Source organism: Mugil cephalus, chromosome 15 (genome assembly GCF_022458985.1).
Source record: "Mugil cephalus isolate CIBA_MC_2020 chromosome 15, CIBA_Mcephalus_1.1, whole genome shotgun sequence".
Classification (NCBI taxonomy): Eukaryota; Metazoa; Chordata; class Actinopteri; order Mugiliformes; family Mugilidae; genus Mugil; species Mugil cephalus.
The window spans coordinates 21,343,476-21,369,815 of record NC_061784.1 but is presented as its reverse complement, the minus strand read 5'-3'; the positions used below and the strand labels follow the sequence as shown (position 1 = coordinate 21,369,815).

The following is a 26,340-nucleotide window of genomic DNA, read 5'->3' as shown; positions in this document are numbered from 1 at the left end:
TTTCTATGATATATTTTATATTTTCTTGTACTAATTAGATGCTGTAACATGTGAATTACCCCTTTGTGGATGGTGAAGTTTATTAGTGCAACAGCGACATCTAGGGGTAGACTTAGCTTAGCTCAGCTTTTATCATTGAAACTGAACCACCTGACTGACATCCGTTTAAAGGCGCTGATGTGAGTGGCTCTCAGCGCGCCTGGAAAAAACAAGTTTGACAAGTTATTCAAGTCCTCTTCATGTTTCACAGTGTCGCTTCCTTATTATTTGATTGTTATGGGTTTTTTTTAGCACTACTGGGATTCCCATGGCATTCTGCAGGATGGTTAGAACAAAAAAAATAAAAAATTCAGTGACAAGTTGTTAAACAGGTTCATACAGAAGAAGGTGTAGGAGGAGTTCATTTAAAAGGGGAGTTAACTTGGGGTGGAGTGTGCATCATAACTCCTAAAGCGCTGCCAGCGCTACACGAGAAACTGAGACTGTACAGGACACATTTGCAGGAAGAACAATACACCTCGACGAACGAGGGAGAAATTGTTTCAATATGAAGGATTATGCCGACGCTGTTGCTTTTCTGGGTCAGTGGGGACGCTTCCAGCGGACCCTCTTCTTCCTGCTTTGTGCCACCCTTTTGCCCAATGGATTCAGCTCTTTCACTCTCGTCTTCCTGACTGATGTACCAAGTCACCACTGCCTGGTACCTGTCATCAACCTCACTGAAGAATGGCGTGAAAGCATCATCCCAATAGAAGTGAGACCCTGCACAATATTCTGTGTTTTAGTGTCAGAAATTTAGTTTGCAACTGGGTTTGTCATGTCCTCATTCAGGACTGTTGTAGTGCAGGTTGTGCAGATGTAAAACTGTATGAACTCTGTCCTTACACGATTTGAGCCTTTAAAATTATACATGAATTGGTTTGTTGGGGATTAAATGTTACTGATCACATCGACTTTGTGTCATTTTGATCGTGAGGTGGTGAATGGGAAACAGGAGCTGAGCAGATGCAGCAGATACAGGCTGGATGTGGTCAGAAATCTTTCTGCTCAGGGATACGTTCCTGGCAGAGACGTTAACCTCACCGACCTGGAGCAGGAGAGCTGTGTGGACGGGTGGAGCTACAGTCAAGACATCTACCAGTCTACTCTAGTCTCTGAGGTATTCTTATTCCTAATCTCCCTGTTTTGTCAGAGTATTTAACATTTTCCTTTATAATGTTGGTGTGTCAGTTTACAATGTGAACCTCTCAATGTGGTTTTAAGTGTGTACACGTATATATGTATATATATACTGTATGTGTGTATATATGTAGACAGAGAGAGAGAGAGAGAGACCCCCTTAGGCAAAGTTTTCCTTTTGGAACAGAATGTTCTGATGCAAAATACCTCGCAAACCCTCACAATTATTGGCACGTGGCAAAATTGTTTCTACACTGTTAATGTATTGCAGTAATATTGTTGTATAGGGTTTTGTTTCTACCCTGACAAAATATATGACGATACACTTATTTGGATCCCCATTAGTCACTACCAAAGGTAGAACACTCTTCCTGGGGTCACCAAGACAAAAAACAAACAAAACACAATAAAATACATAAAAAGTACTACTACTACTACTACTACTACTACTAATAATAATAATAATAATAATAATAATAATAATAATAATAATAATAATATTAGTATTAAGACAATAATAAAAAAATGAATCAAGAACAATTAAACTACTAATAACACCCATAACAAAAGGTATTTACAATATATCTAAAACTAGTCTGGCCTAAGATAACCAGCATTGTTGCTTTTGAATATTCTATGTTAAATGTAAATAAGAAATCAGCCTCAATCATTCAGTCGCACAATAACAATAACTCACAACCGAGACTGTCTTTGTGTTTGTCCCTCTTATGGATTCTTTTGCACAATAATCTGCTTTTTTTTTTTTTTTGCACTACCTATCTTGCACTAATTACCTCAATTTCCATGTTCACTGATCCTAGCAATTATATTTTATTCCAATTTTTTTTAGCATTTTTTGAAATTCCCTGCCCACGCTGTATATACTGACTGTCAGAGTGCTATATGTTCTTGTATATTTTATACATTTTTTTCAAATTTGATACTGCCTTTTATTGCTCTGCTCTACTGTGACAAGATAATTTCCCAAACGTGGGCTAAATAGGTCATGGTCTTAACACGTAACACACCAGGTGCACCTTAAGAGAAAAGAACAAACCAACCATCATTACAGAAGACATGTCATGTGTAATTTCAATGTGGACGTGTGGAGTTATTATTCAATCGTCAATGCTTGGATTTTCCAGTTTGACTTGGTTTGCAGCCAGCAGTGGAAGCGTCCGTTCACCTCCACCATTTATTTTGTGGGAGTTCTTTTTGGATCGTTCTTCTCAGGACAGCTGTCAGACAGGTAAACCCGAGCTTGGTGTGAATAGACACTAGACGCCACTGTTTGAGGTTATAGGTTATTGTGTTATAAGGGGAAAAATGGTTTATTTTATATAAAAGTTATTCAATAACACTGAATATATTGCTTTTAATTTCTGTTAATATTGTGTTACACAGACTCCAGCAAAAATTACATTCTCATTTGACTATTACTGTAACTACAGTATTATTTCCAGTTGTTGTAAAACTTACTCTATTTACTTACTCTTTACACTTACTCTTACTTTTCACTTACTTTCGTTAGTATTATTACTTTTTTTTTCTATTTTACACCTATTTTTACTTGTGGTCTTCAAGAATGTTTCTCTTCTTTTATGAGCAATTGAGCTACTAAGCATTTTCCCTTGTGAGAGTCAATCCAAGTCTAAAAGTTTTGCATAAAACAGGCCACAACCTGAGAAAATGAGTGATGAGGACCATTAGTAGCAACACTACAAGTCAACAAGTTGAGGCAGGAATGTTATAAAGAAAAGCATGAAAGAAACACAGGAGTAACAGGACTATCAATGACCGCAGTGTGACGAAATCTTAACGGAATTTATTTAAATACAAACAGGTAACTGGGGGACAAAAAACAAACTTATATATTCAACACAAAAATCGAAAGGCCTAAGCATCTACTAAAGCAGCGACTAAAATGTTTTACCAAAACTACAAAGAATTTGCATTGCAGGCATCGGTTCCAGCTGTGCGATGCTGCTGTCATGCTACGATTTGAGTGTCAAGCTCTGTCCATGTCCACCTTTTGCTACAGGTGAGGATGGGGAAGCTCCTGACGCACACAGACTTGTCCTCTGTGAGGATTAATTTACTGGATAGAAGAGAAACTGTAACAAAAGTATCGATCCGACATCAAAACTGACATTTGGTATCGACTTTTAGATCGATACGCTCAGTCCTACCGGCCCACCTGCTAGTGATGTTCCATACCACCAGTTTCATCTCCGATCTGATAAATTATTGTTTGACTATTAAGAACTACTATAAAATGGGGTTTCGTGGGGTTTGTTGTGTTGCAAAAACTCAATACTTTCCACTGTGTTCCTATATTACCTGGAATGACTGAATCATCATCGACATATATATAAATATATGCCGCCACTTGCGGGGGAAACTCATTTTGTCAGCTTGTGTCCGCGGTCTTGTTCTTTCGTCTCTCTTTGCCATGACAAACCGGTTAAGCACCCGCATCGCTGCAGACGCCGCCCCGCCCAGTCAGTCTGTTGATCTCCTGCTCCATCCTGCCCCCACTCATGTACAAGATCCCCAGATAAGCTGAACTCCTCCGATGTGCTCATTTCACAAAATTATGCAACCGAAGAGAACACAACTTAAACCTCTTAATTGTTAGGCAGTTTCCTCGTGCAATTTAAAGTATCTTCTTGCATAGTTCAAATGCACTTTTACTCCTTTATTTATTTATTTATTTTTTTGCATGAATCACTTGTAATCAAGTAAACTGCCACTTTCAGTCTATATTTAGCCTCAAATCTTTGCTAAACATGGAGATTTTTAGGTACATTGCTCTATGGTGCATTCAGCAGGTATTTGTTGACTAAATCTACCAAAATGTATTGAGATGTTTCATGTTTTATTCTTATTTTTTTCTCACCTTGTCTCCACAGGTATGGAAGGAAGCCTGTACTTTTCGCAACTATATTTGTGCAGACATTGTTTTCCTTTATTCAAGTCTTCTCTGTTTCATGGATCATGTTCATCTTACTTCTCTTCATCAACGGTTTGGGACAGATATCCAACTTTGTTGCTGCTTTAGTGCTGGGTGTGTATACACACACACGTTTTTATGTAGATATATAGATTAATGTTGACTTACTTTCTCTTTTGCATTTTTTTCTCCGTTTTGCAGGCGCTGAGATCTTGACAGGCCATGTGCGTGTCCTTTACTCATCTCTGGGCTCGTGTTTAGGATTTGCTCTTGGCTACATGATGCTGCCTCTCTGTGCTTACTTTTTAAGGGACTGGAAATCTCTATTGCTGGCATGTTCTGTACCGTGCTTGGTATACATCCCTTTCTGGTGGTAAGCCGACAATTTTCATTGTCCCCAGATCTGCTCAACAAACAGCTCTGGCTCAGATAGAGCATTCTGCACTTATTTTTGGTTGGTTCATTATGGTGGCCGGAGCCTTTCCATCCTGAGCCTTTCTGTCTCTGAATGATGCCAGGTTCATCCCAGAGTCTCCCCGTTGGTTAATTTCTCAAGGGAGAGTTGAGGATGCTGAGGCCGTGGTGAGAAAGGCCGCCGTGCAGAACAAAGTCAAAGCTCCGACGGTCATTTTCGAAGATTGCAACGTAAGTTGTTTTTCACTCAAGTCACTAAAACCCTCAATGACACAGGACATTATGATGCAGTCAGTGTAAAATAGTCATAAAGTATGCAGCTCTGTCTTTGACTATTGACTACTGAGCCTGAATATAACACAAAACACACAACAAGCATGTTGCATTTTGCATTTCGCAGATCGATGAGGAAAAGACACATGTGAAGAAAGGGAAACAACACGTCAGCGCCCTTGTCCTTCTAAAGCAGGGCAACATCAGAACCAAGACACTCATCCTCTCCTTGGTGTTGTGAGTAAACTGTCTTCGATCGTCATAAACTCCCTGTGAGACTTTCTGTTTTGTTAAATGAAGAGGTTTTGCAATCTGAATAATAAGTTCAAGTACTGGTTTACTCCCTTTTTCGTTCTATTATTATTGTAGGAGCTGGAGTGTTCATTATTGTTTCTTGTGTTTGTTGTTCACATTTGTGCCAGTAGGTGGCAGTATGTGTGGGCTTGTGGTTTTCTGTCTGTGTAGTCAGATGTGTTAATCAGCACAGGCACTGAGGAAGCCATACAGCTTTGATTTTAACATGAAGTGGAACGTCATAGGTCAAGTATTGTTTTGCCAAGTTTATGTTATACGAGCCCTTCGTACCAGTAGACCCAGATAGCAACAAAGGAAGGTGTGTTTGTCTGTCACATTTGTGAAAAGCAAATCTATGAATGTGATGCTTTTTAGTTTGTCAGTATCCAAATCAGATCCTACCTCATGTTCTTTTCTAAGAGAACTCTCTCATCAGCCTCTGACATTTGAATATTGTCAGACTAGTTAAGATCCGTTTTTCCATGGTTTGCAGTGAGACAAAATGTGCCATTTTTATGCAAATTTGTGACTCGCTATTCTTATGTGATTTTCTTAGGTTTGCAATGACAACTGGCTACTATAGCCTGGCCTTCAGTACAGCCCAACTCCACGCTGACCCTTACTTGAGCTGCTTCTTCTCAGCGCTTGTAGAGATTCCAGCCTACATTTCTAGCTGGTTGGCTCTGCGATACTTTCCACGACGGCTGTCCGTGATCACTACCTTGATCTTTGGAGCAATTCCTCTGTACTTGATCCAACTGGTGCCAGAAGGTAAGTAGATAAAAAAATGTCCGTCAAGACTTATATGCACAAAGGCCAAAGGTAAAATCCATCCTGTGAAATTCAAAGGCCTCTTTTGAATTAAGTTATTCATGCGTTTCAAGTGTTTTTAACTTCTTGGGTGGAAGAACTGTTACGATTAGAACTGATAAGGACTTGATTGTTCCTTAATCTTGAAGAATCCACTTTAAAGTCGGTGTCAAGTTTGTGAGTTAAATCATCATCACTCATCAACTATGTTATTTTTCTGGGAAAGAGAATTGCGACTCCATGTTGTTAAAATTGTCGTTGTGTTGTTTCTGATCAGTTGTATTGAGCAGCAAACAAGTTAAACACATTCATTGTCCTTCAGGCTTATCAAATCTGTCTCTTGCACTGGAGATAGGGGCTAAATTTGCACTGACCACCGGCTCCTCCCTGATGTTCGCCTACACCACAGAGCTTTACCCGACGATGCTCAGGAACACAGCGACAGGCACATGTACGACTGTGTCCAGAATTGGATGTTGCATTAGCCCCTTTTTGTTGAATCTGAGTAAGTGAACTGGTTTTAAATCACGTTTATTACCATTTCTTGTTTGTTTTTTGTTTTTCTAAATTTTGTTGGCTTGCTGCCCCTGTGCATGTTCAGACGTTTTCCAAATTTTTTTTTTTCTCTCTCTCTCATCTAAACCTCCCCCTCTCCATTTTGTTTTTAGATATATACTTTAAACACCTGCCTTACATCATACTGGCGACTCTGGCTGCCGTGTCTGCCTTTGCAGCATTTTTCCTTCCAGAGAGTTTTAATAAACCTCTGCCTGAAACTCTTCAAGAAATGAACGAAAGAGAAGGCTTCAGGTGCAGGCTGATTAGAGGGAGCCCTGGAGGACGCTGATTGGGCGAATCCGGACGGCAGCGGTTTCAAAAGTGGAGCCGGCACCAACCTCTCTCTCTCTGTTGCTGGCTCGTCCTGGCTTTCTGGCATCATCAACACCGTGGTCATCTCCCCCACAACTCTCCGACTCCAGACGATCTGGCATTCCTGGCATTAGTGTTATCTTCGCTTCTGTGCTGCTGAGATTCTGTATCTCACTTGTAAATATTGTAAATAGTATAGACATTGTGGAGTCCCATTTTTATTTTGTACCATCTTTTCTCCTGTTTTTTGGATCAGGAGTGAGGTTAGAAACCTGTTTTTTTGTAGGCAAGTGAGTTTATTGTTTTAGCCGATGCTCTCCCCGAAGTCCTTATTTCCGTTTGGGTAAATAAATCCCCTCCTTTTTGGACTGCGTTCTCCGTGTTTTGTGTTTCCTTTTCATAAGTGTGGAAGAGGAAGAGTTTTTCTGATTTCAGTCATTTTTAGGGGGTAGGATTAAGGACTACTCCCTTTGGGACATGTTAACGTTGTTTTTGTAGTTTTGACTATTTTGATGTGTGTGTTTGTGTGTGTGTGTGTGTTTTTTCATATTTGAAATAAAGCCTTCATTCACTCATTCGTTCATTAATAACACAAATTAACAGTATTTACTATGTACCAAAGTGGCCCCTCAAAGAATATCTACCAGCATCTGATCTGGTTCCTGAGATTAGCTTTACTCAGGACTGCTACAAAGCTATCATTCTAAAAAAAAAAAAAAAAAAAAAAACGAAAAAGGATACCAGTAAATTAGGTAAAGGTGTCTTTTTTCTTTTTTCACCTTTGTAATATACCCCCAATGACCTGAAAGTGAAAGTGTACAGTTTATGAGGCGTTATCTGAGATTTCTGAGAATCTTTTATAATGCTGTAAACTGAGTTTAACCTTTGCTCGAAGGACCGAGCCACTGTCATACTTTGCAGGAGAAAATATTCTACTTCGGTAAAGGCTGTAAAGCAGAGTTGTTTGGGAGTATGCAGGATTATGAAGATGCCACAGCATTCCTGGGTAAGTGGGGACATTTCCAGCAGAATGTCTTCTTCCTACTCTGTGCCAGCATCTTGCCAAATGGATTTGGTGCTTTTGCGCTTGTCTACCTCATGGATATTCCTGCTCACCACTGCTTGGTTCCCGAGGTTAACTTGACCCAAGATTGGCACAAAGCTATCATCCCAATAGAGGTAATTAAAGTTACAGGTTTGTCTTTTGGTACTCTGTGTTTGCTCTGTAGTAACATATTGGTTATTCTTGCCATATTGCTACTTAACTTAATAATAAACTTAACTTAATAAGTGATCAAAAATGGCAAGGCACCATTTTATAAAGTTACTAGTCTTGTGTAAGATTTGCACAGAATTGAATGAAATCTCAGTTTGACATCGGCTTTTGATATGAATGTGGAATTAATGGAACATACAACCATTATACAGGCCAATACACACATTAGATTATCTTCAGATTCATGTGCTGTATATTTTCATGATCTCAAGTAGAATGCTAAAAAAATGCTAAACTGTAATTGTAATGTAATGCTTGACCATTGAGTAGTGGAGGGCTTTTTAACTTGTGCCCAGAGTGGGGATTTTTTAAATAAAGCTAAACAGAAGACATTTCAGAGTTTTATTCTGAATTGCCATCCAGAAATGGGACTTGGGGCTAACTCAAGAAGTTGTCCATGAAATCTCTGCAGAAGATTTGCAACAAGGTTTAGTCGGCACAGGAGTGGCAGTTCCATTCTGGGCATTGAAGCACAACCAGTGTCTCCATGAAGTTAAATCTGTAATGTCCCCGAGGATATTTGCATTCAATTGAAGACATTTAAGATTCCAAGAGCCAGCTTCCATGTCCATTGTCTGCTGCCCAATCCACATTCCAGTGGATCCTTCCTGCTTCTCCTGCAGGTGGTCAGCCCACGTATCCGGGTCAGGCTGGGCCTGGTACACGGCCTCACGTTCTTTGTCTGACCCTTTGCCTAGGACCAATCTCCTTTAGGAGACCCTACCAGGGCAAAATGCCCCCGGAAAGCACAACCCCTTGGGTCATTGGACACTCAAACTCTTCCACCACAATAAGGTGACGGTTCAAGGAGGAGTTCAAATATCTCTGGATCTTGTTTATGAGTGAGGTTAGGATAGAGCAGGAGATGGACAGACAGATCAGAGCGACTTCTGCAGTGGTCTGTCGTGATGAACAGAGAGCTAAGCCAAAAGGGGAAGCTCTCAGTTTACCGCCCGATCTACGTTCCAACCTTCACCTATGGCCATGAACTTTGAGTGATGACCAAAAGAACAAGATTGCGGATACAAGAGGGAGAAATGAGTTTCCTTTGCAGGGTGACCAGGCTCAGCCCTAGGGAGCGAGCCTCGGAGCTGCTCCTTCACGTCGAGAGGCGTCAGTTGAGGTGTTTTGGGCCTCTCGTAAGGATTCCTCCTGTTAGAGGGCATGTCCCACAGGTAGAAGGCGTCGGGGGCGACCCAGGACACAATGGAGGGATTATATCTCCCATCTGGCCTGGGAGTGCTTGGAGGAGCTGAGAGAGGGCCGTATGGACCTCCCAGTTGAAGCTGCTGCCCCCGTGACCTGAACCCGGATAAGCGGAAGACGACGGATGGACATTTAAGATTCAACTATACTTCAGAAACAAATATTTGCAGTTGCGTGGGCTTCTTGCATAGAAATGACTTGAAAATAATCTGTAGTCTTCTAATGCCGAGACATTACCAAACAGTACAGATTTCTGATGTTAACTCCTAACATAGAGATTGATGAAGCAGTATCACCACAATGGTTGGAGATACAGTACATTTAAAGGGTATGTTGACAAAAATGAAATGTTACTAATGGCACTCATACAGTTTGTGTCATTTTGATCGTGAGGTGGTGAATGGGGAACAGGAGCTGAGCAGATGCAGCAGATACAGGCTGGATGTGGTCAGAAATCTTTCTGCTCAGGGATACGTTCCTGGCAGAGACGTTAACCTCACCGACCTGGAGCAGGAGAGCTGTGTGGACGGGTGGAGCTACAGTAAAGACATCTACCAGTCTACTATAGTCTCTGAGGTGTGCGTTTCTTGATTTCGTTTAATACGTAGCACCAGTACTATCTGCCAATTATGAAAAAAATAAATGATCGCTGGTCCTTATTCCAGTTCAACCTGGTGTGCAGTGACCGATGGAAGCAGCCATTGACGTCCACCGTTTACTTCCTGGGAGTTTTAACTGGATCCTTCATTTCAGGGCAGCTCTCAGACAGGTGTGTTAGAAAAAGATTTATTAAACCTTAAATGTTTTTGTTAGGATTGTTTTTTTTTGTTTTGTTATTTTTTAAGTTAAGCACGGACTCATCGACCGGACAATGGCTTTGCAGAAATTAAGTGCTAAGTCAACTAATTCTTACTTGACTGATTTAGTCTCCCATTTTTAATATTGTGTTAAAGTTATTTTTTCCATTTTATCATTTATGGAGTATTTAAGAGTCTCTATCTTTTTAGTAGTGTTTTGCAGTCTTACATTTGGAGATAAACTATGACCCCAACAGCAGATCAGTGTTGTATCTGTTCTTTCAGCCTTTTTATTTGTATTTGCTCTGATTTCACTCTTCTGACTTCCCACCCTAGATTTGGCAGAAAGCCTATTCTTCTCGCCACCATCGCAATTCAAACAATATTTACGTTTGCTGAAATCTTCTCACCTTCTTGGACAGTGCTCTGCATCCTCCTTTTCCTCAGCGGTTTGGGACAAATCTCCAACTACGTGTCTGGTTTTGTGCTTGGTAAATTACTGCAACAATTAATCCAATTTGTAATAATACGGTACATTAATTTTTTACTACATTGGTCGAGTTTTTGTCTCCATGCTTCTATATTTCTGTATATTTTTTCTTTCTCCCCGTGCAGGCACTGAAATCTTGACTGGCAATGTGCGGGTCATCTTCTCATCTATGGGTATTTGTCTGGCTTTTGCCATTGGCTACATGATGCTGCCTCTCTTTGCTTACTTTTTAAGGGACTGGAAATATCTACTGGTGGCTTTGTCTGTGCCTGGTCTACTCTATGTACCCCTTTGGTGGTAGGTTGCACTATGCTGTATATACTAATGTATCCGAGGTATGTTTACCATACCTTGTACCATCCACTCTTTCCAGGTGTGAAAAATAGAAATCCTCCCTCTGTTTTAAACCATCCTGGTCTCAATTTGTCCCAATTTGTTGAACGCTGAGGCAGGTTGCTCCCAGAGTCTCCTCGGTGGCTGCTCTCTCAGGGAAGACAGGACGAGGCTGAAGCCATATTGAGAAAAGCTGCGAAGAAGAACAAAGTCCAGGCTCCATCCGTTATCTTCAGTGATTACAATGTATATGTAAGTCAGAAACAAGAGCCAGCCTGGGAAGAGAAACATCAATGTAGATAAACATATTCTTATAGTTATTAGGAGATTTCACTGTCACAAAAAGATTTGGCCTCTGTGGACCACCCAAGAAACGTGGGCATCTATGGTATATTGGCACACAGCAACAAACGGTGTGAGACTGACACTTTGCTTCTTGCAGGCTGATAAGTCTCAAGCCAAGGAGCATCACAGTATCTTCACTTTACTGAGGACCAGTAACATCAGAAACACAACTGTCATTCTATGTCTTTTGTGGTGAGTGTCAAGTCGGAGCACTTTAATCATCGAGCACATTTAGATTTTTAAATCAGCTCATTTACAACACAGATTGTATGTGATCATGTTCTGATAAACCAACACCACCACACAGGGCAGCCTCAAAAATCCACCACAGGGTTGGTTGCATGGGTGCTGACCAAGCGGCAACCTCCATAACCCTAACCCTTACCCAAGTACAAGCCCGCTTATCAAGTGGCCATTTGAGGCTCCACAAGGGAGCAAATCCCCATAGACTCCCATGTTAAAAAGCAACAACAACAACTTTACAGCATTATTAAACATATACAGCCTGGTACAAAAAAATGGTTTTCAAATCGCAGACCTCATCCCCAAATCTAAACCCTCCACCTCTCATCTTGACCCCATTCCCACCACCATGGTCTGGTCATGCCTCTCCTCCGTGGTTCCCCTCATATGTGTCCATCATTTACTCATCATTCAATACTGAAATTGTTCCGTCATCCCTCAAAACTGCAGCCATCACCCCAATTGTGAAAAAAAAAAAAAAAAAACTAGCTTTGATCACAACAGCTACAATAATCTCCATCCCATCTCCAACTTACCTTTCATATCCAAAATCCTTGAGAAAGTAGTCGCCACTCAGCTACATACACACTTAACACAACACTCCCTCTATGACACTTTCCAGTCTGGTTTCCTTCCCCACCACCACAGCGCCGAAACTACCCTCATAAAAATAACCAACGATTGATGCCAACGAGAGCTAAAGTGTCCTTGGGTGACTTGAAAGGCGCTTCTTAAATAAAATGTATTATTATTATTATGTCACGATGGGTTTGTCCATAGTATATACAGACAATGGCGCTGACTACTGGTTGAATTCAGAGAATGCAATTGGAAGGAAGGAACCACAAAGTGTTATACTGTAATGTGTATTTAAACAGTGAGGTGTATGATTGAGAATCAGATTTTAATACTATTGTAGGTCAACTATATGGACTACTGTAATTAAATGCCTCATCAATCCTTCCTCTTTCTACTTACAGGTTCAACCTAAGTACTGGCTACTTCGGCCTCTCCCTCAACACATCCCGACTCCATGCAGACCCCTACATCAGCTGCTTCCTCTCAGCAGCCGTAGAGGTGCCAGCGTACATTTCCAGCTGGCTGGCTCTGCGATACGTTCCACGAAGGCTGTCTTTCATCTGTATCACATTATTTGGAGGGGTGTCACTGTATTTCATTCAACTTGTGCCTCGAGGTAAGTTGAAAAAAAATGGCGCCAATCACAAATGGCTCATATAGTGAATTCTCTTAAACAACTCTTTTATTTTCCTTTAGCCTTATCAGGTCTGTCTGTTGCTCTGGAGATGCTGGGTAAGTTTGCTTTTACCACTGGTACAGCGCTGGTCTTTGCTTACACTGCAGAGCTTTACCCAACAACGCTCCGCAACACTGCGACTGGGACGTGTACGACTATGTCCAGGGGGGGAAGCTGCATTGCACCTTTTTTGTTTGAACTGGGTGAGTAAAATGGGTTTTTCAATTACACTGTCAAAGTTTTCTTTTTAAGACATTCAACGCTCTACCGAGGCCTTCCTTCCATGGAAATGTCTCCCTCTGCTTGTGCAGGAGTGTACTTTAAGTACCTGCCTTATATTATTCTGGGGACTCTGTCCATGGTGTCAGCGTTCGCCACGCTCTTCCTCCCAGAAAGCTTTGGTCGGCCTCTGCCTCAAACTATTCAAGAGATGCAAAAGAGAGAAAGGTGAGGTTCTTAATTTATTATTTCATGCTTGAATTAACTGTGTTTTTTAAATAGCTAGTGTTTAGATTTTGTCTTACTGACCCTTTTAGAACTTTTAAAGTATATATAGAACCAAACCAACTTTACTTAACGGTTTACTTGCGAGTTTCCATTCATAGTTAACACTGTTATTTATGATTTAATGTAGCTTCGCTTAGCTTTCTTTTGCTCTTACTGACTATGTCTGAATAGGTGTGACTGTGTAACAGGATAATATGATAAAGAACACAAAAATGTCAAGCCATTTGGAAATGGCACATTTTAAGAATAAAGATCTAACTATATAAATGAGGATGCCTTTTCAAGAAATATATTTACTTTCGACCTTACTTTCATAAAGTCAAAATATTGTGTTGTCAGATAAATTAGTTTCATTATTAGATGAATATACTGGACATATGTTTTATTCTTAAACCACTGTTCTTCAACATCTTAACAAGCGTCCGTCTGATGATTTGTTGACCTGATATAATAATCAGCCATAACATTATGATCACCAGAAGTAAATTACATCAACCATCTTGTGACTATACAATGTCCTGCTAGTAACCAAGCAACCCCATAGCAATGACCCTCGTTGATGACACCAACACATCAACAATCTGCCAGTAAATTTCAGTGTATAAAGTCGTTTCATACAATTTATAAACATATCTTCAGAGTGCAGTACCGATAAGCTCATGTGTTTATGTCCGGTTGTGTTGTGTTACATTAGTTGACATTGTTGTTGTGCTTGCAGAACGTGTTTTGTGTGTGTGTGTGTGTGTGCGTGTGTGTCAGGCTGAACGGTGTTTATGGTGTTGACGTGGTCTAAGCTTCAGTTCAGCTTCAGTTAAAGAAAAGGCCTCCGTATCTTCTTTTTATAAGGTAAAAGGTCGTGAATCTAGATTTCATCGTTGTAAACCGTAACACTCTATTGTGCTTTTATGTGTGGCTCAACTTTCACCACATAAATTGTAAACGGTCTTGCTTTTATACAGCACCTTTCTACCTAGTGGTACTCAAAGGGTATCGACACACACACACATTCACACACACCAGCGTTAATCCTCTGGTTCCTAAAAGTCGACTTTACGTGATGCCCCTATTGGCAAGGTGGTCATTATGTTTTGCCTGATCGGTGTAAACGTTCATTATAATAAATTTTTCATTTGTTTGTCTTTTGTGTCAACAGTTCAAAGTGTCTATTTAGACCTAGAAAGGAACGTACGACATGTGTGGTGCCCAGCGAAACTTCACTCTGACTGTGTTAAGTGTTACACACATAATGAAGACGTTAATGTTCTTATTTGTTTACGTGTTCTGCTTATACTTGTGATTCTGGAATAAATCAACTCACCCTTTTCCTGAGTGCTGTAAAAAATGTGTATACAAATATCTCATACTTTTCAATAAAGGCTAATCCAATAAAACTCATGTGAAACCATGAAAAACTTTATTTTCTTATTGAATATTCACCAATGCAGTGTTTATTCGAGGACTGTTACAGCACACAGGATTTTGCATCGTGCGAAATCACAGTTTTCTGCCTTGAATCCCAAAGATGTACACAAAACGTTCATTAGGAAGTGAATTATAAAAAGTGCATGAGTTAAAATTGAAGCAACTGTTCCATAAAAACCTAAACAAGAATCTGGATTCTATGTATTGTCACAGGTGTTTTTCTTAACAGTGGACAGTGGTATTGCATTGTAGGACAAGCATGAATATGCTTTCACAGTATTTTGATGCAATGACATCAATGCATCTGGTCTCTGTAGCAGAAATGTGCACAAAGAACTGTCCAGTTATTTGCTTCAGATGTGAGCGCTGCTACTTGTTTTCCTTTTGGTCATGTGTTCCTCTTCCTCTGTTTGTACGTGTGTGTAAGGGCAACATCTAGAGAAAAAAAACAAAACAGAAACGGTTATGATTCACAGAACGCAGTCCACTGCAGCTCAGCCCTGCCTGACTTTCACTTAATGCAACTTAACTATCCGGACAAAATCACTTAAGAAACGTTTAATACTGAAACTCAGGTCTCATTAAATCTATCACAGCATAAATAAACCACCCACTGCCTACACACTTAAGAGTGTTGTGTCTGGGTGAAGCACCTAATGTCTCATGAAGTCTCATAAAACTACAACACATCTGAGCATAGTACACTATCTAACTGCCTATACTCACAAATTAACATGGCACAGCTTATTATGCTCAGTTAAAACATACTCATAATTCTCATAACTAATTGGATTATCTCTTTTCCTCCTTCCCTCCCTGTGTGTCATGTCCCACCTCCCTCTTTTTTCTGTTTCTACCCAGTCGGCCTCAAGCGAATGGAACAAAACCTGCTCGTATGGGTTTCGTTCCCTTGTTGCCTCAGTTTGTTCTGAGCGTTTCAGACTTAGCTTCATATCTTTATGACTTTATGACTGTCTGAATGAAAATCAGCAGGGCTGTAAAACAAACAAAGTGCCGCAACTCATCGTGTAGATTACGCATTACTGTGAGTTTAAAGCTTAACGTGTCTAAATAGGAATTTAATTTAAACTTTAAAAATTGTAAGTCTTAATGTGGCAGTAAAAAGAACCTTCCCGAAACCCAGACTGACACAAGCTCAAAACTTATACAAACGGATTCTTCAAGCGGTTTCTAAGAAATCTCATAGTTTTACCCAGGGAAGTGCTGCATGTGAGTGATGGTGTCAGGCAGAGGCATTCCATTGCTCTCAGGCAGCAGGAGGCTCAGCAACCCCGCCAGAGCTGTAATGCTTCCCATGAGGATGTAAGGCAGTGAAACGGAATAGCTTCCTGTGGCAACACATCAGAGGGTGGAATGACAGTGAGAAACAACCTTGTGATCTACTACTACTATACAGTAGTTCAATATAAAGTGGATACTGTTGGAGAGTCTTTATGAGAGAGAATGGTTTGATACTGTGACCTTCAGTCGATTAAATGTTTAGAAGTGTTTCAGCTGAAGCGATGGGATTGAACCCTGTTCTGACTGCTAATCAAGGTGGCTTCTTCTTTCTTTCTGGGTTTTAGTGTTCTTAATTTTATTGTGGTTTCCTCCTAGTCTGCAAAGAGAAGCAGGTTGGAAACACCAAATTGCCTTTGAGTGAACAAGTGTGTGCAATTCTAACTCAATTGCAAATTTTACATCCTAACATTTAGTGTTAGTCATTATTATTTTTACACTTTTTAAGCCTATATTCCATCTCAGAAATTTCAGACTTCTGATATCATAGCGTTACAGGATAACTTGGAGGAGAAAAAATAAGTTTGGCATATTGTCACCATTTGCTGAACATTAAAATATATTTTATTTTGGAAGCAGTAGTTCCTGAGTTTGACGACTCAGAGCTCATTTTTTCCCCCAAGTTGACTCGAATGCAGCATCAGGTGCAGCCAACCAAAATCCAAGACCCACCCTACTTCTGATTGGCTAGTGATGTTAGTTTGGAGAGGGAGAGCTGTGACACTCTCACTCCATTGGTAGGCGAACTCAGTTGACTGCTGCTCACTTGACTGATAATGAATGAAGAGACGTACGTGCAATATCCCAAAAATAGTGGAAGGTGTAAGAATGGTGTAAGAATTTGAGAAAAAAGACACAATTTGACCATGTGGAAAAGGAAGTTTAGCAGCATCTCTGAATGAAGTAGATCTGCTGTGGAGGAACTTATGTGTTGCCTTTCCACATGGTTTTGTTAAAATGGGTGGAGGGGAGGGGCGTGAACGTGATGATGTTTAGGGAGAGAACAGAGCATCCTTACTTAAGTAAATGAAGAACGGAGCGGCGATGCTGCCTATTCTGGAGGCCATTGAACAGGCACCAATGGCTGTAGTCCTCAGTACCGTCGGGTAGAGCTCTGCTGTGTAGGCGTACGCAATGGCAAACGCTGTCGTCACCGAAAACTTCCCAAGCATCTCGAGCGTTACGGCCAGATAAATAAGGTCTACAGGGAGGCAAATATGAAACAAAAGCAAATATTTAAACAAAAGTTTAAAAAGAGATTCTACGACACATCTTGAATATGAGATGTGATAGAAGCCGCTAGAAGGGCAGAAACCAAGGCTGCATTAATCATAAAATCATAAAACTTCACACCTGCTGGAATGAGCTGTATCAAGAGCAGAAACATTCCTCCCATGAAGAGCGTCAAGAACATGGTCAGTCGTCTGGAACACCAGCGAAACATGATCCACGACAAAATGTAGGCTGGCAACTCCACCAGAGCCGAAAGGAAACAGTTGAAGTAGGCGTTCCCGTGGAGGTTCGACGTGTTCAGGGATAGAGCAAAGTAGGCGATGGTCAAGGTGTTCCTGTGGGGACAGATTTTTATGAGTACTGCTCAGCAAAGACCTTACGACTTTATTAGAAACCTGATGAAACTTTGCTACAGTACATTCAAAAAACGTTGGGATTAATTAAGACTAATAAAGGAGACTAAAGTTGTGAATATTTCAACCATCAGGGCGATCGGACACTCATTGCTAGCAGCTGGAAAAAATCAGTAAGAGATTATTGTAATGGTTTTGATATTTAATTGCTTTCCCCTATGTCCGTGGCTGTGGTGCCTTGAGCAAGCACCTAAACCCCAACTCACTCCCTGAGCTCTGCACAAGAGGCAGCCCTCTGCTCCGACTACAAATGCATCGTATGGGAATAATTATTGTTTGTTGTATATTTACTGTTTCCAATGCATCCATGCATTCAGAGACTCACAATTCCATGGGAATTTAACTACCATCAATAAATCACTTGACAGTAATAATCAGAAGACGGAGAAGTCACATCAGTCGACCATTTAGACGAGATGACTTGGACACATATTTTGTCAGGTGCCATAAACAGACCACATTTGGACGTCATCTTGGAACCAATGGAGCCCCATAGCTCTCAGAGCATTATAGCGTCTTTTGCATGAATCTTTATGTCCCTCAGCTTTGTTGCTACGGTTCTCTCTTAAATGAAAGAGTTGTACAAATACTCATAAAACAAGTCTCAAGCTCAAGCTGCTTGTTAAACACCATTTCTATGATGCAAAACCGAAAATGCTTTCTTGAGAAAAGGTTTCTGTGTTTGATAGATAATGAAAGAGAGAACCCCGGAAAAAATCATAGTTGTATCTGGTAATAAAACTTAAATGACTGGGGCCTTTCTCTGTGGAGTTTGCATTTCCTCCCTGTACCTGCATGACTTCCACCCACCGTCCAAAGAAATGCTAATTAGGTTAACTGGTGATTCTAAATTTGCGAGCCTCTAGAGGGAACCAGAAAATGAATGAATGAGTGACTTTTGAATGAATTAGAATAATGTCCTGTATATGGGTTAACAGCCCTTCAGCTTATTAAATATTTAATTCAGAACTCACACACCTGCTATGATGAGCGTAATAAGCACAAATAAACACTTTACAGATCGATCAAAAATCAAGCTCCATCTGTTTTCAGACTCGGTCAAGAAGAACACAGACATACCGTGAAGTTACATAAAACCCGACTTTGATCTCAGCTGCCGTCTTCACAGCTCCCAACAGGTCATTACTGGTTGTTAATGAAACATGAACAAGAGCTGTATGTATATGCTGAAACTTATATGTAACTTGTGTGTCGTTGTGTGTGTGTGTGTGTGTAGGGTCGCTGTACTGAATGTGGAGGTCAAATGGGACAGCAGGGACTCACCAGACCAGCCACAGCGTGATAGAGATCCAGCGGATGTTTGGAGAACGAAGCAGGTCACAGATGTTGTGCGGCCTCCTGCTCTCAGACTCCAGTTCTTTCTGTGGGGTGGAATAACAAGCACTTAACAAGCAGAACCACTGGTCCAGATATAATGGAATTAGAAAGAAGACTGTGAATGCACTTGTTGCGTGAACACATGCACGTCCACGGGCTGTGCACCTTTATAATACCAAAACCTGAAGACTGGAAGTTAAAGGAGGAACAAAGTCAACGTTGAAAGACTGAATTAAGATGTGTTTTTGTTCATCAACAAGTTGTTTATCAGGTCATTCGCCATGCACAGCTTGTAGCCAATTGTTAACAGCTTCCAATGGAAAATAATGCATTGCTGCCAAGAACCGGAACATTTGCAGTCCCACACAAACCCTGCCACCAGTTACTAGCTGTGAGCAAGAGCCAGAATAAAAGCAAGCTGAACAAGTGACACAGCTCTCTGAGTTACCACGTTTTTTGTAGAATTTGGGGCATGCATCCATAAACAGAACTGAAAAAAAGCTCACTGCTCATGTGTTAAACTTTAGCTAGTTGTGTTGATTTAACAAAAACCAAGAATTTCTAACCTGTGCAGAGGATCCATTGTTTCTACATGCACCATGTGTCTGCACAGATTAAAGGTCATGAAGGTGGCAGTTTGGTTTCTGGAGTAAAGTTCACAGTCTGGAAGTCACATGCTGAGGTGACCACCTGGATGAAGCAGCAGTAAGATATTACTGAAGAAACCCTGGACAAAGTTGAACTGAAGTGTGAGGTATGTGGTCTTGAAAATGATCACACAGACTTTCAAGTTTCTTTAGGCAATGGCTGCCTTTTTGGACTCTGTCTACAAAAGTTAACACAAGGTTGCAGATACTGTGAATTTCAAGGAAGGCACAGCTCTTCATGTACACATGACGATCTAGAGCGAAGTAAAAACAAAGATTGCATATGGTCAGCGACCACACCAATCTAGAAGCCTCTTCCACTTCATGTAAACAAACAGGAACTTCATGATTCATTTCAAACTGACACAGAGTCACAGGAGAAGCCATTAGCAGCATTTTTTGGAGCTGGAATATAACTTTTAATCACAAAACAGCAAAGGTATGATTTTGCGAATGTTATTTTCGCGACTCTTTGGCTTCTAGCTCTCTGAGTTTCTGTCGCATATCGTTGGAATCAGCAGGATCTCTGCTTTTATATGGCACATCGAAGAGATGTTTTTCCAGGCCAGTGTAACTGTAATGGATCTGAAAGCAGTGACGAAGGAGATGAGAGGGGTCTTTTGGGGGTTGTGGTGCTCCAATGATTTTGCTGACTTGGTTAACTGTACGGGCGAGTTTTGTTTTGTGTCTGGGTGAGAGGAAGTTGTACCAAGAAGAGATGTTGAAGGTGAGTATGGATTCAATGACAGACTTAAAAATGGATGCTGACAGTGAAGGAGCTAGGCTTCCTCAGCATGTGGAGGCGCTGTTGAAATTTTTTGAAGATGGTGTCTGCATGCTGGGAAAAGGAGAGGCAGTTATCCAGGTCAGCACCCGGGTCCATAAATGAGCCGAGGGCAGTTTCCGACTCTCTTCTGCATCCACTTTGTTTTAGAGACATTTAACTCCAGAGAGGGCTGTTAAATGTCTGAGTCAGGTTTTTGACAGCCTCCTGGCGCTTGTCCAGAGCAGTGGTGTTAGTCAGGACAGGAGATAAAACACAGCCCTGCTTGTTTGATTTAAAACCATTAAAAAGCACCTGTTGAGGCTTCTCTTTTAAGAAGTTCCTGATCCATAAAACCAGTGTGGGGTGAAGGTCTAAAAGGTCTAACAGAGCACATGGTATCAATGTGCACAGTGTTAAAAGCAGAGGAGGAGTATATAAACAGGATCCTGGTGTCTAGGTGTCTAGTCCAGGTGCTTGGATATATCAGATAATAATGTCACCATGATGAACTGAACTGAAATCCTCGTTACCAACTAAAATCTGTTTACCACAGCAGTCAGGGAGCTCTCACCTGTGAAGAGCTGAAGATGGCCGGCGGAGGTTCAATCTTGTTCATCTTAGCTGCTTCTCTGACTATGGCCTCAGCCTCCTTTATTCTCCCCTGAGAGAGTAGCCATCGAGGAGACTCTGGGATGAACCTGTTATTCGACAACAGAGTGGACACACGTTCAATCCAAACAGGTACAGAAAACAACTGTTTCCAATGTGTGCCTCCAACAAAGTAAAACTTGCACTGCGTTAGCTGTACAGGCGGATTAATTGGTGCAATAAATGTGTATTTGATCATTGGCAGATGCTATTTACACAACCACAAGGTGTCAGCACCCAACAATTCTATTTACCCCTGGCATACGAAAGTAATGTGCTTGCCTACACCTAACCAAACTGTGACTGGGAACTCATATTAATATTTAAAAAAATAAATAAAAATGATAAGGCAACTAGGTCTAAAAATGACTTTTGCCCTCAAACAGGACACAAAGCCTCATGTTTGAGTGAAAGTCATTCTTCTAACATTCTTTTTTTTTTTTCATCGAGCAGATAATTGTTTGGTCTACAACATTAAACAGAGTCCAAATGAACATCTTAAGATTATTATTTTTTTCTGATCAACACTGCATCATTTATTTTTCTTTAGGATCATTCACTGATTAATCAACTATTCATTTTAGTGCATAAAATAGTGCAAACCAGTTACAATAATTACGTTAATTGCATTCATTTGTGTGTTGCTTTGTGGTTTTACTTGTATATATTGTATATTTTATTGTGTATTGCTGCTATAGTTTAATATTTATGTTGCTATCACTTTTACTTTTATAGCTTAGAGCTACTAAACTGTATTTCACTGTTTGTTTGTTTTTTCCAGACAATGACTTTTGTACAGTTGTTTCGCCAGAATGATGCCACTGCAGAAGACTGATTTTCATTCATGTTAAAAGGTACCTCAGATATCAATTAAAATCACATTCAACTAGGAGTGGCATTCATCAACACACTGAAACTACAACTCTGCACTACAGAAATGCAGCTGAAAATAAAAACATTTTAAACGCCCAAATACTGTCCAGAATATCCATTATCCACCCAAAAAAAAAGAAGAAGAAAAAGAAATAGCCACAGACATGCACGCAAACACACACCTACCTACCACCAGAGCGGGACAAAGGTGAATCCAGGCAGGGCGAGGCCAAGCAGAAGCATCCTCCAGTCTCTGATGAAGAACGCAAACAGCGGCAGGAGCATGTAGCCGGCAGCGAAGAACAGACTCACACCGGCCGTGGAGAAAGCGGTCCGAGCTCGTGGGCCTAATATCTCTGTTCCTTAGGGCACAAACAATGAATCAAGTGTGATTTATATACAGCTCTACATCTGGGAACTGATGAGTACAGGTGAACTAAGGTACCTAAGACAAATGCAGACATGTAGTTGGAAATGTGTCCCAACCCGACGACAAAGAACATAGCGCAGAATATAACCCAGGATGGAGAGAAGACCTGGATGAGTGTGAACACCGTCTGGACTGCCATAGTAGCGAACAATACTTTCTTTCTCCCGTACCTGAAAAGGGATTTAAAGGGAAAGTTAGCAGGGTCAGATGGGAGAATCATTTAGATTCACGGCACCATGTAGACTCCAGGCCAAACGACAGGAAACAGGATCACATTTGTACATAAAAAGTTTACTTTGCACCAAAATAAACATGATCATTATATAAAGAGTCACTTGTCAGAAGACATTTTTACTATAATTATCAGGTGTACTTTCTTCACAGTTACCTCCTCTGGCTTTAACAACACCATGGCATATACAGGGGATATTTATACACAGACTCTCAAAAGCCCCAAACTCTGATTTGTTTTTTGTTTTTGTTTTTTTCTTGCAAATCTTGTCCACCCTAAAACTAAGCCCTTCTTTTCTTTTGTTGACATTTATTCAGAAATGATCTGGTAACATTAATGTTCACCTGAAGGTAAACTGAGGAAAATGGTTTATATGAATAAAAGTAAAGTCTGATCATGCAGTAAATACATCCCAGAATATATATAACTCATGCTGAAAGCCACTGTGAACAAAAACTTGAACAAAAGTTGCTTCCAAACTTTTGGCCTGTAGTATAAGTATCATAAATGCGGCTGCATTGCTCCTCCATGTAGAGACTTTTCATTCTGACATATTTCCAGACTGCTGCAAGTGTTGTTCTTTGGTCTTTGGTGTTGGTCTTCTAATCCCAGTTTTATAATTAACCATCGAGTTCAAGCTTCAGTAAAAAGAACGAGGCATACGATCGGCTGTTTCTTCCCCTTTCACCTACATCTTTGTAGAGCAGTCCTGGAAGTCTGCGCTGCACGCTACACTTTCCATTTTATAGATATATTTTAACTATTGTTCCACTCATGCAATAACTAAAAATATTGTTACAATGTCTTTTTTTTTTTTTTGAATAGCTGTGGTGCTTTCTATTCACATGCACATGTTTGGATTTTACAAAGTCATGCAGATCTGAGTTAGGGTTGAAAGAATTTAGGTTGACACTGGCCTTTGGAAGTTCAATTACCTGATGCAAACCGACTTTGAGTTTGACAGTAACCATTGCTTGTCAGCGCAGTTTATATTATAAACCACTAAACCAGTTTTTCATTTTTTTTTAATCTTTGACCTGTCAGAGAGTTGTCCTGAAATGAAGGACCCGGTGAGGACTCCGCAGAAGAAGACAGAAGAAGTCAGGGGGTTCTTCCAGCTGTTGTCACACACCAGGTCCCACTGCAAAAACACAAACACAAACACACACGTTAAAGGACATAAAGTGCATTGAAGGATTTTTTTTCTGCAAAGAAAAACAGTGTCAGAAATGTTAAATGCAAAACCCTGTGTGGAAAAACAATAATTTCAAGATACAAGAAACATCAAACAACCATCATGATAATCAATGTAACAATAAAATGCAAATTTGTAGGACATTTTCGGTATTTTTAATATTTTTAAATCCTTGGATATCCTCCAGATCTGTACCATAATACCCAATATGCTTGGCTCTATTTCTGCTCAGCATGGAAGCAGCTGCAGCATCACCTGAGTCTGGAAAAGGCGGGTACAGACCTCAGATACGATGGTAGAAACGTAGACGCTGCTGTCGTACTCCCATCCGTCCACGCAGCTTTCTTTCGGGACACTGGACAGGTTGACATCGACGCCCGGCAGCAAGCCTCTCTCCGAAAAACTCTGCACGTCAGTCAGTTTGTATCTGGAGCACTTGCTGGGGGCCAAAGCGCCGCCGTGGCTCCAGTCTTCCTCCAGCGGGATGCTGCTGTTCCTCCATGCCGCTGTCAGGTTGAGGTGCGTTGGGATGAGGCAGCGGTGCGACGGCGTGTCGGCGAGGAACACGATGGCCAGGGCGGCGAAGCCGTTCGGGATGGTAGTCAGGCACAGGAGGAAAGACACCTGCTGCTGGAAACGACCCCATTCCCCGAGGAAGGCGGTTGCAGTGTCATAGTCGGCCATGCTGCTGCTGCTGGTGCTGGTACTACCCGGTGCGTCCTCACAGCGCGCCAAGTTGCGCGGAGTTAAGAAACAGATGACCTCCTCACAGTGGCTATTTCTGAAGCGGTGGTTTTGTTGCAGCTAAACAACCATCCCACCCACCTTCAGCTGGACTTAAGGTTGTTTTACTAAAGGAAACCTGTCCTGTCTTAAAGGCACAATCCCAGTCCAAGCCACACAAAAAAGGATTTAATGATTACCTATACTCAAACAGAAATTCCCCATGGTAATGAAATGTGTCTGGTATATTGTGTAATGCTGTTAATGATTTGTTGGTATCAGTCCTGCAGAGAGGCCGTGAAGTTTGATGTAACTTAGTTGTGTTCTCTTCTGTCAGGGTTTATACATAGATGAGGGTGGCCACTATGACTGACAGGTGGGAGCTGCAGAGGTGACATATGTTATATTATATTACACTGATCAGGCATAACATTATGACCACTGACATGAGAAGTAAATAACATTGACCATCTATCGACATTTCAATGTTCTACTGGGAAAACATTTGGACCGGGCATTTGTTTGGATGTTACTTAGACATAGCACCCACCTAGACCAGAGCAGATACCCCCACCCCATGGCAGTCCTTGACGGCAGCAGCCATCCCCAGCAGGATGCAGCCTGACACAGATACACTGTTTAGGAACAACTCAAAAAAAAAAGAAAAGAAAAAGAAACATTTCTTACTTTGTTCTTGCCTCATAATCCTTTTGACTGCTCAGCCTCTGTGAATCTCAAAACAAACAAACAAAAAAGTGCAACTGACTCACTGGGATGTGCATTTTGATATAATACATTAACATTTTAAACTTTTTAAAATAAAGAGATATGGAGAAATTAAAAATGCATACCAAACAAAAACGCAACAACGTTAACGTCTAAACGTTAACATTTAGATATAACATTTAACATTTAGATTTAACATTTAGATTTGACATTTAGTAAATGCGATAAAAAAAAAGTGACTTTAACCTCCTGTGACCCTGTGTCCTCATATGGGGACAGGTTTTAGGTTTCTTATTCTGCTTCATTTGGGCCTGTTGTCCTCATAAGTGGGCGCCTTTATCTGCCATCTAGTGGTGGCAGGTCAATACACCACTCGATGTAAAAACATGATAGTGGGCATTTCAGCGAAATCTTTATTTTATTTTCAAGGTTGAAACTTGTCTATTTATGCTTATTAATGTCTCTAGTTTGATATAACGCACAAATTTAAGAAGTTGTAACAGCAGTAAAAAGCTACAGCATCACTAATTAGCAAGTACCCGTTTGAGGACGATGGGACTACACGTCCTGCTCAAAGATGATGCTTAGTGTTTATACTTCTTAGCTCCTTGGAGAAATTAACAACACATAACAAATAAATTATATATTTTTAAGTTTTTGGAGCTAACTCTAGGGGGGGGGGGGGGTGTGTTTATTTTAACATGCGCCTCCTTCTATGCGTTAACCCGTCCGAATTGCCCATTATCTGTTATTTGTGCACAAAAACGGAAATCCAAAAAATGAGTCGATTTTGTTTTTGGAATGAATATTGAGAAAACTAGTCATTGATTAAATCCGGATTATTATTAAATTTTTAAGTTTTGTTTAATTTTTGAAAAATGATACACAGACTTTAACGCAACCACTATGTAAACTACTTCTTCTACTGGGTTGAACAGGCAGCCTGTTGATTAGTTTGAGCACCGCTGCCACCTAGTGACAGGAGACTTCAAGTTTAGCCTTCAAGCATGAATAAAAACACCAATACTGAAAAGTATTGGTGTTCATTGAAATGGTGCGCACACCCCACCGTTTGAGAAGCGCTTAGTTACCATGTAACACATCCTCTTACTCGCACATTAACAGTCATCGAGTCACGTTAACACGTTAC

General features: G+C 40.7%; 3 protein-coding genes and 1 long non-coding RNA gene across 5 annotated transcripts; 3 read left to right on the top strand and 1 right to left on the bottom strand.

The window, feature by feature from the left end:
- The first annotated feature begins 174 nt into the window (after positions 1 to 174).
- On the top strand, positions 175 to 7,166 carry LOC125021186 (solute carrier family 22 member 4-like). 2 transcript variants are annotated; one of them, XM_047607140.1, is made up of 10 exons: positions 185 to 754; positions 977 to 1,159; positions 2,325 to 2,428; positions 4,092 to 4,246; positions 4,334 to 4,505; positions 4,651 to 4,777; positions 4,947 to 5,056; positions 5,670 to 5,884; positions 6,246 to 6,428; positions 6,592 to 7,166. In XM_047607140.1, the coding sequence occupies exons 1-10, from the start codon at positions 548 to 550 to the stop codon at positions 6,768 to 6,770; spliced, it is 1,635 nt and encodes a 544-aa protein (XP_047463096.1). In that variant the 5' UTR covers positions 185 to 547; the 3' UTR covers positions 6,771 to 7,166. The 2 variants fall into 2 exon arrangements, with proteins under 2 accessions (XP_047463097.1, XP_047463096.1); XM_047607141.1 differs by lacking the exon at positions 6,592 to 7,166 and having other exon boundaries at positions 175 to 754; positions 6,275 to 6,427.
- Positions 7,167 to 7,497: 331 nt separating this feature from the next.
- LOC125021184 (solute carrier family 22 member 5-like) lies at positions 7,498 to 14,657 on the top strand. Its single transcript, XM_047607139.1, has 11 exons — positions 7,498 to 7,972; positions 9,669 to 9,851; positions 9,941 to 10,044; positions 10,409 to 10,563; positions 10,688 to 10,859; positions 11,015 to 11,147; positions 11,338 to 11,432; positions 12,464 to 12,678; positions 12,759 to 12,941; positions 13,050 to 13,185; positions 14,399 to 14,657. The coding sequence occupies exons 1-11, from the start codon at positions 7,766 to 7,768 to the stop codon at positions 14,466 to 14,468; spliced, it is 1,653 nt and encodes a 550-aa protein (XP_047463095.1). The 5' UTR covers positions 7,498 to 7,765; the 3' UTR covers positions 14,469 to 14,657.
- Positions 14,643 to 24,650, bottom strand: LOC125021183 (solute carrier family 22 member 5-like). The gene is made up of 10 exons (XM_047607138.1): positions 24,024 to 24,650; positions 23,584 to 23,687; positions 22,330 to 22,484; positions 22,075 to 22,246; positions 20,935 to 21,061; positions 18,897 to 18,994; positions 17,320 to 17,534; positions 16,985 to 17,167; positions 15,881 to 16,016; positions 14,643 to 15,102 (listed from the first exon to the last, which is right to left on the bottom strand). The coding sequence occupies exons 1-10, from the start codon at positions 24,423 to 24,425 to the stop codon at positions 15,021 to 15,023; spliced, it is 1,674 nt and encodes a 557-aa protein (XP_047463094.1). The 5' UTR covers positions 24,426 to 24,650; the 3' UTR covers positions 14,643 to 15,020.
- LOC125021187 lies at positions 20,957 to 23,718 on the top strand. Its single transcript, XR_007114313.1, has 3 exons — positions 20,957 to 21,104; positions 21,793 to 21,865; positions 23,591 to 23,718. It is a non-coding gene; the product is annotated as an uncharacterized LOC125021187 (long non-coding RNA).
- Positions 24,651 to 26,340: the final 1,690 nt, after the last annotated feature.

Bases quoted from the DNA above. Each gene is read 5' to 3' on its own strand.
- LOC125021183 (XM_047607138.1), bottom strand. From the start codon at position 24,425: ATGGCCGACTATGACACTGCAACCGCCTTCCTCGGGGAATGGGGTCGT. The intron at 22,485-23,583 runs GTCAAAGATTAA...ATCCCTTTTCAG, and splicing joins TCAGGACAACTCTCTGACAG to GTACGGGAGAAAGAAAGTAT. The intron at 18,995-20,934 runs GTGAGAGCTCCC...TCCACCCCACAG, and splicing joins CCATCTTCAGCTCTTCACAG to AAAGAACTGGAGTCTGAGAG.
- LOC125021184 (XM_047607139.1), top strand. From the start codon at position 7,766: ATGCAGGATTATGAAGATGCCACAGCATTCCTGGGTAAGTGGGGACAT. The intron at 7,973-9,668 runs GTAATTAAAGTT...TTTGATCGTGAG, and splicing joins AAGCTATCATCCCAATAGAG to GTGGTGAATGGGGAACAGGA. The intron at 13,186-14,398 runs GTGAGGTTCTTA...TTGTGTCAACAG, and splicing joins GAGATGCAAAAGAGAGAAAG to TTCAAAGTGTCTATTTAGAC.
- LOC125021186 (XM_047607140.1), top strand. From the start codon at position 548: ATGAAGGATTATGCCGACGCTGTTGCTTTTCTGGGTCAGTGGGGACGC. The intron at 5,057-5,669 runs GTGAGTAAACTG...TGATTTTCTTAG, and splicing joins CTCATCCTCTCCTTGGTGTT to GTTTGCAATGACAACTGGCT. The intron at 5,885-6,245 runs GTAAGTAGATAA...ATTGTCCTTCAG, and splicing joins GATCCAACTGGTGCCAGAAG to GCTTATCAAATCTGTCTCTT.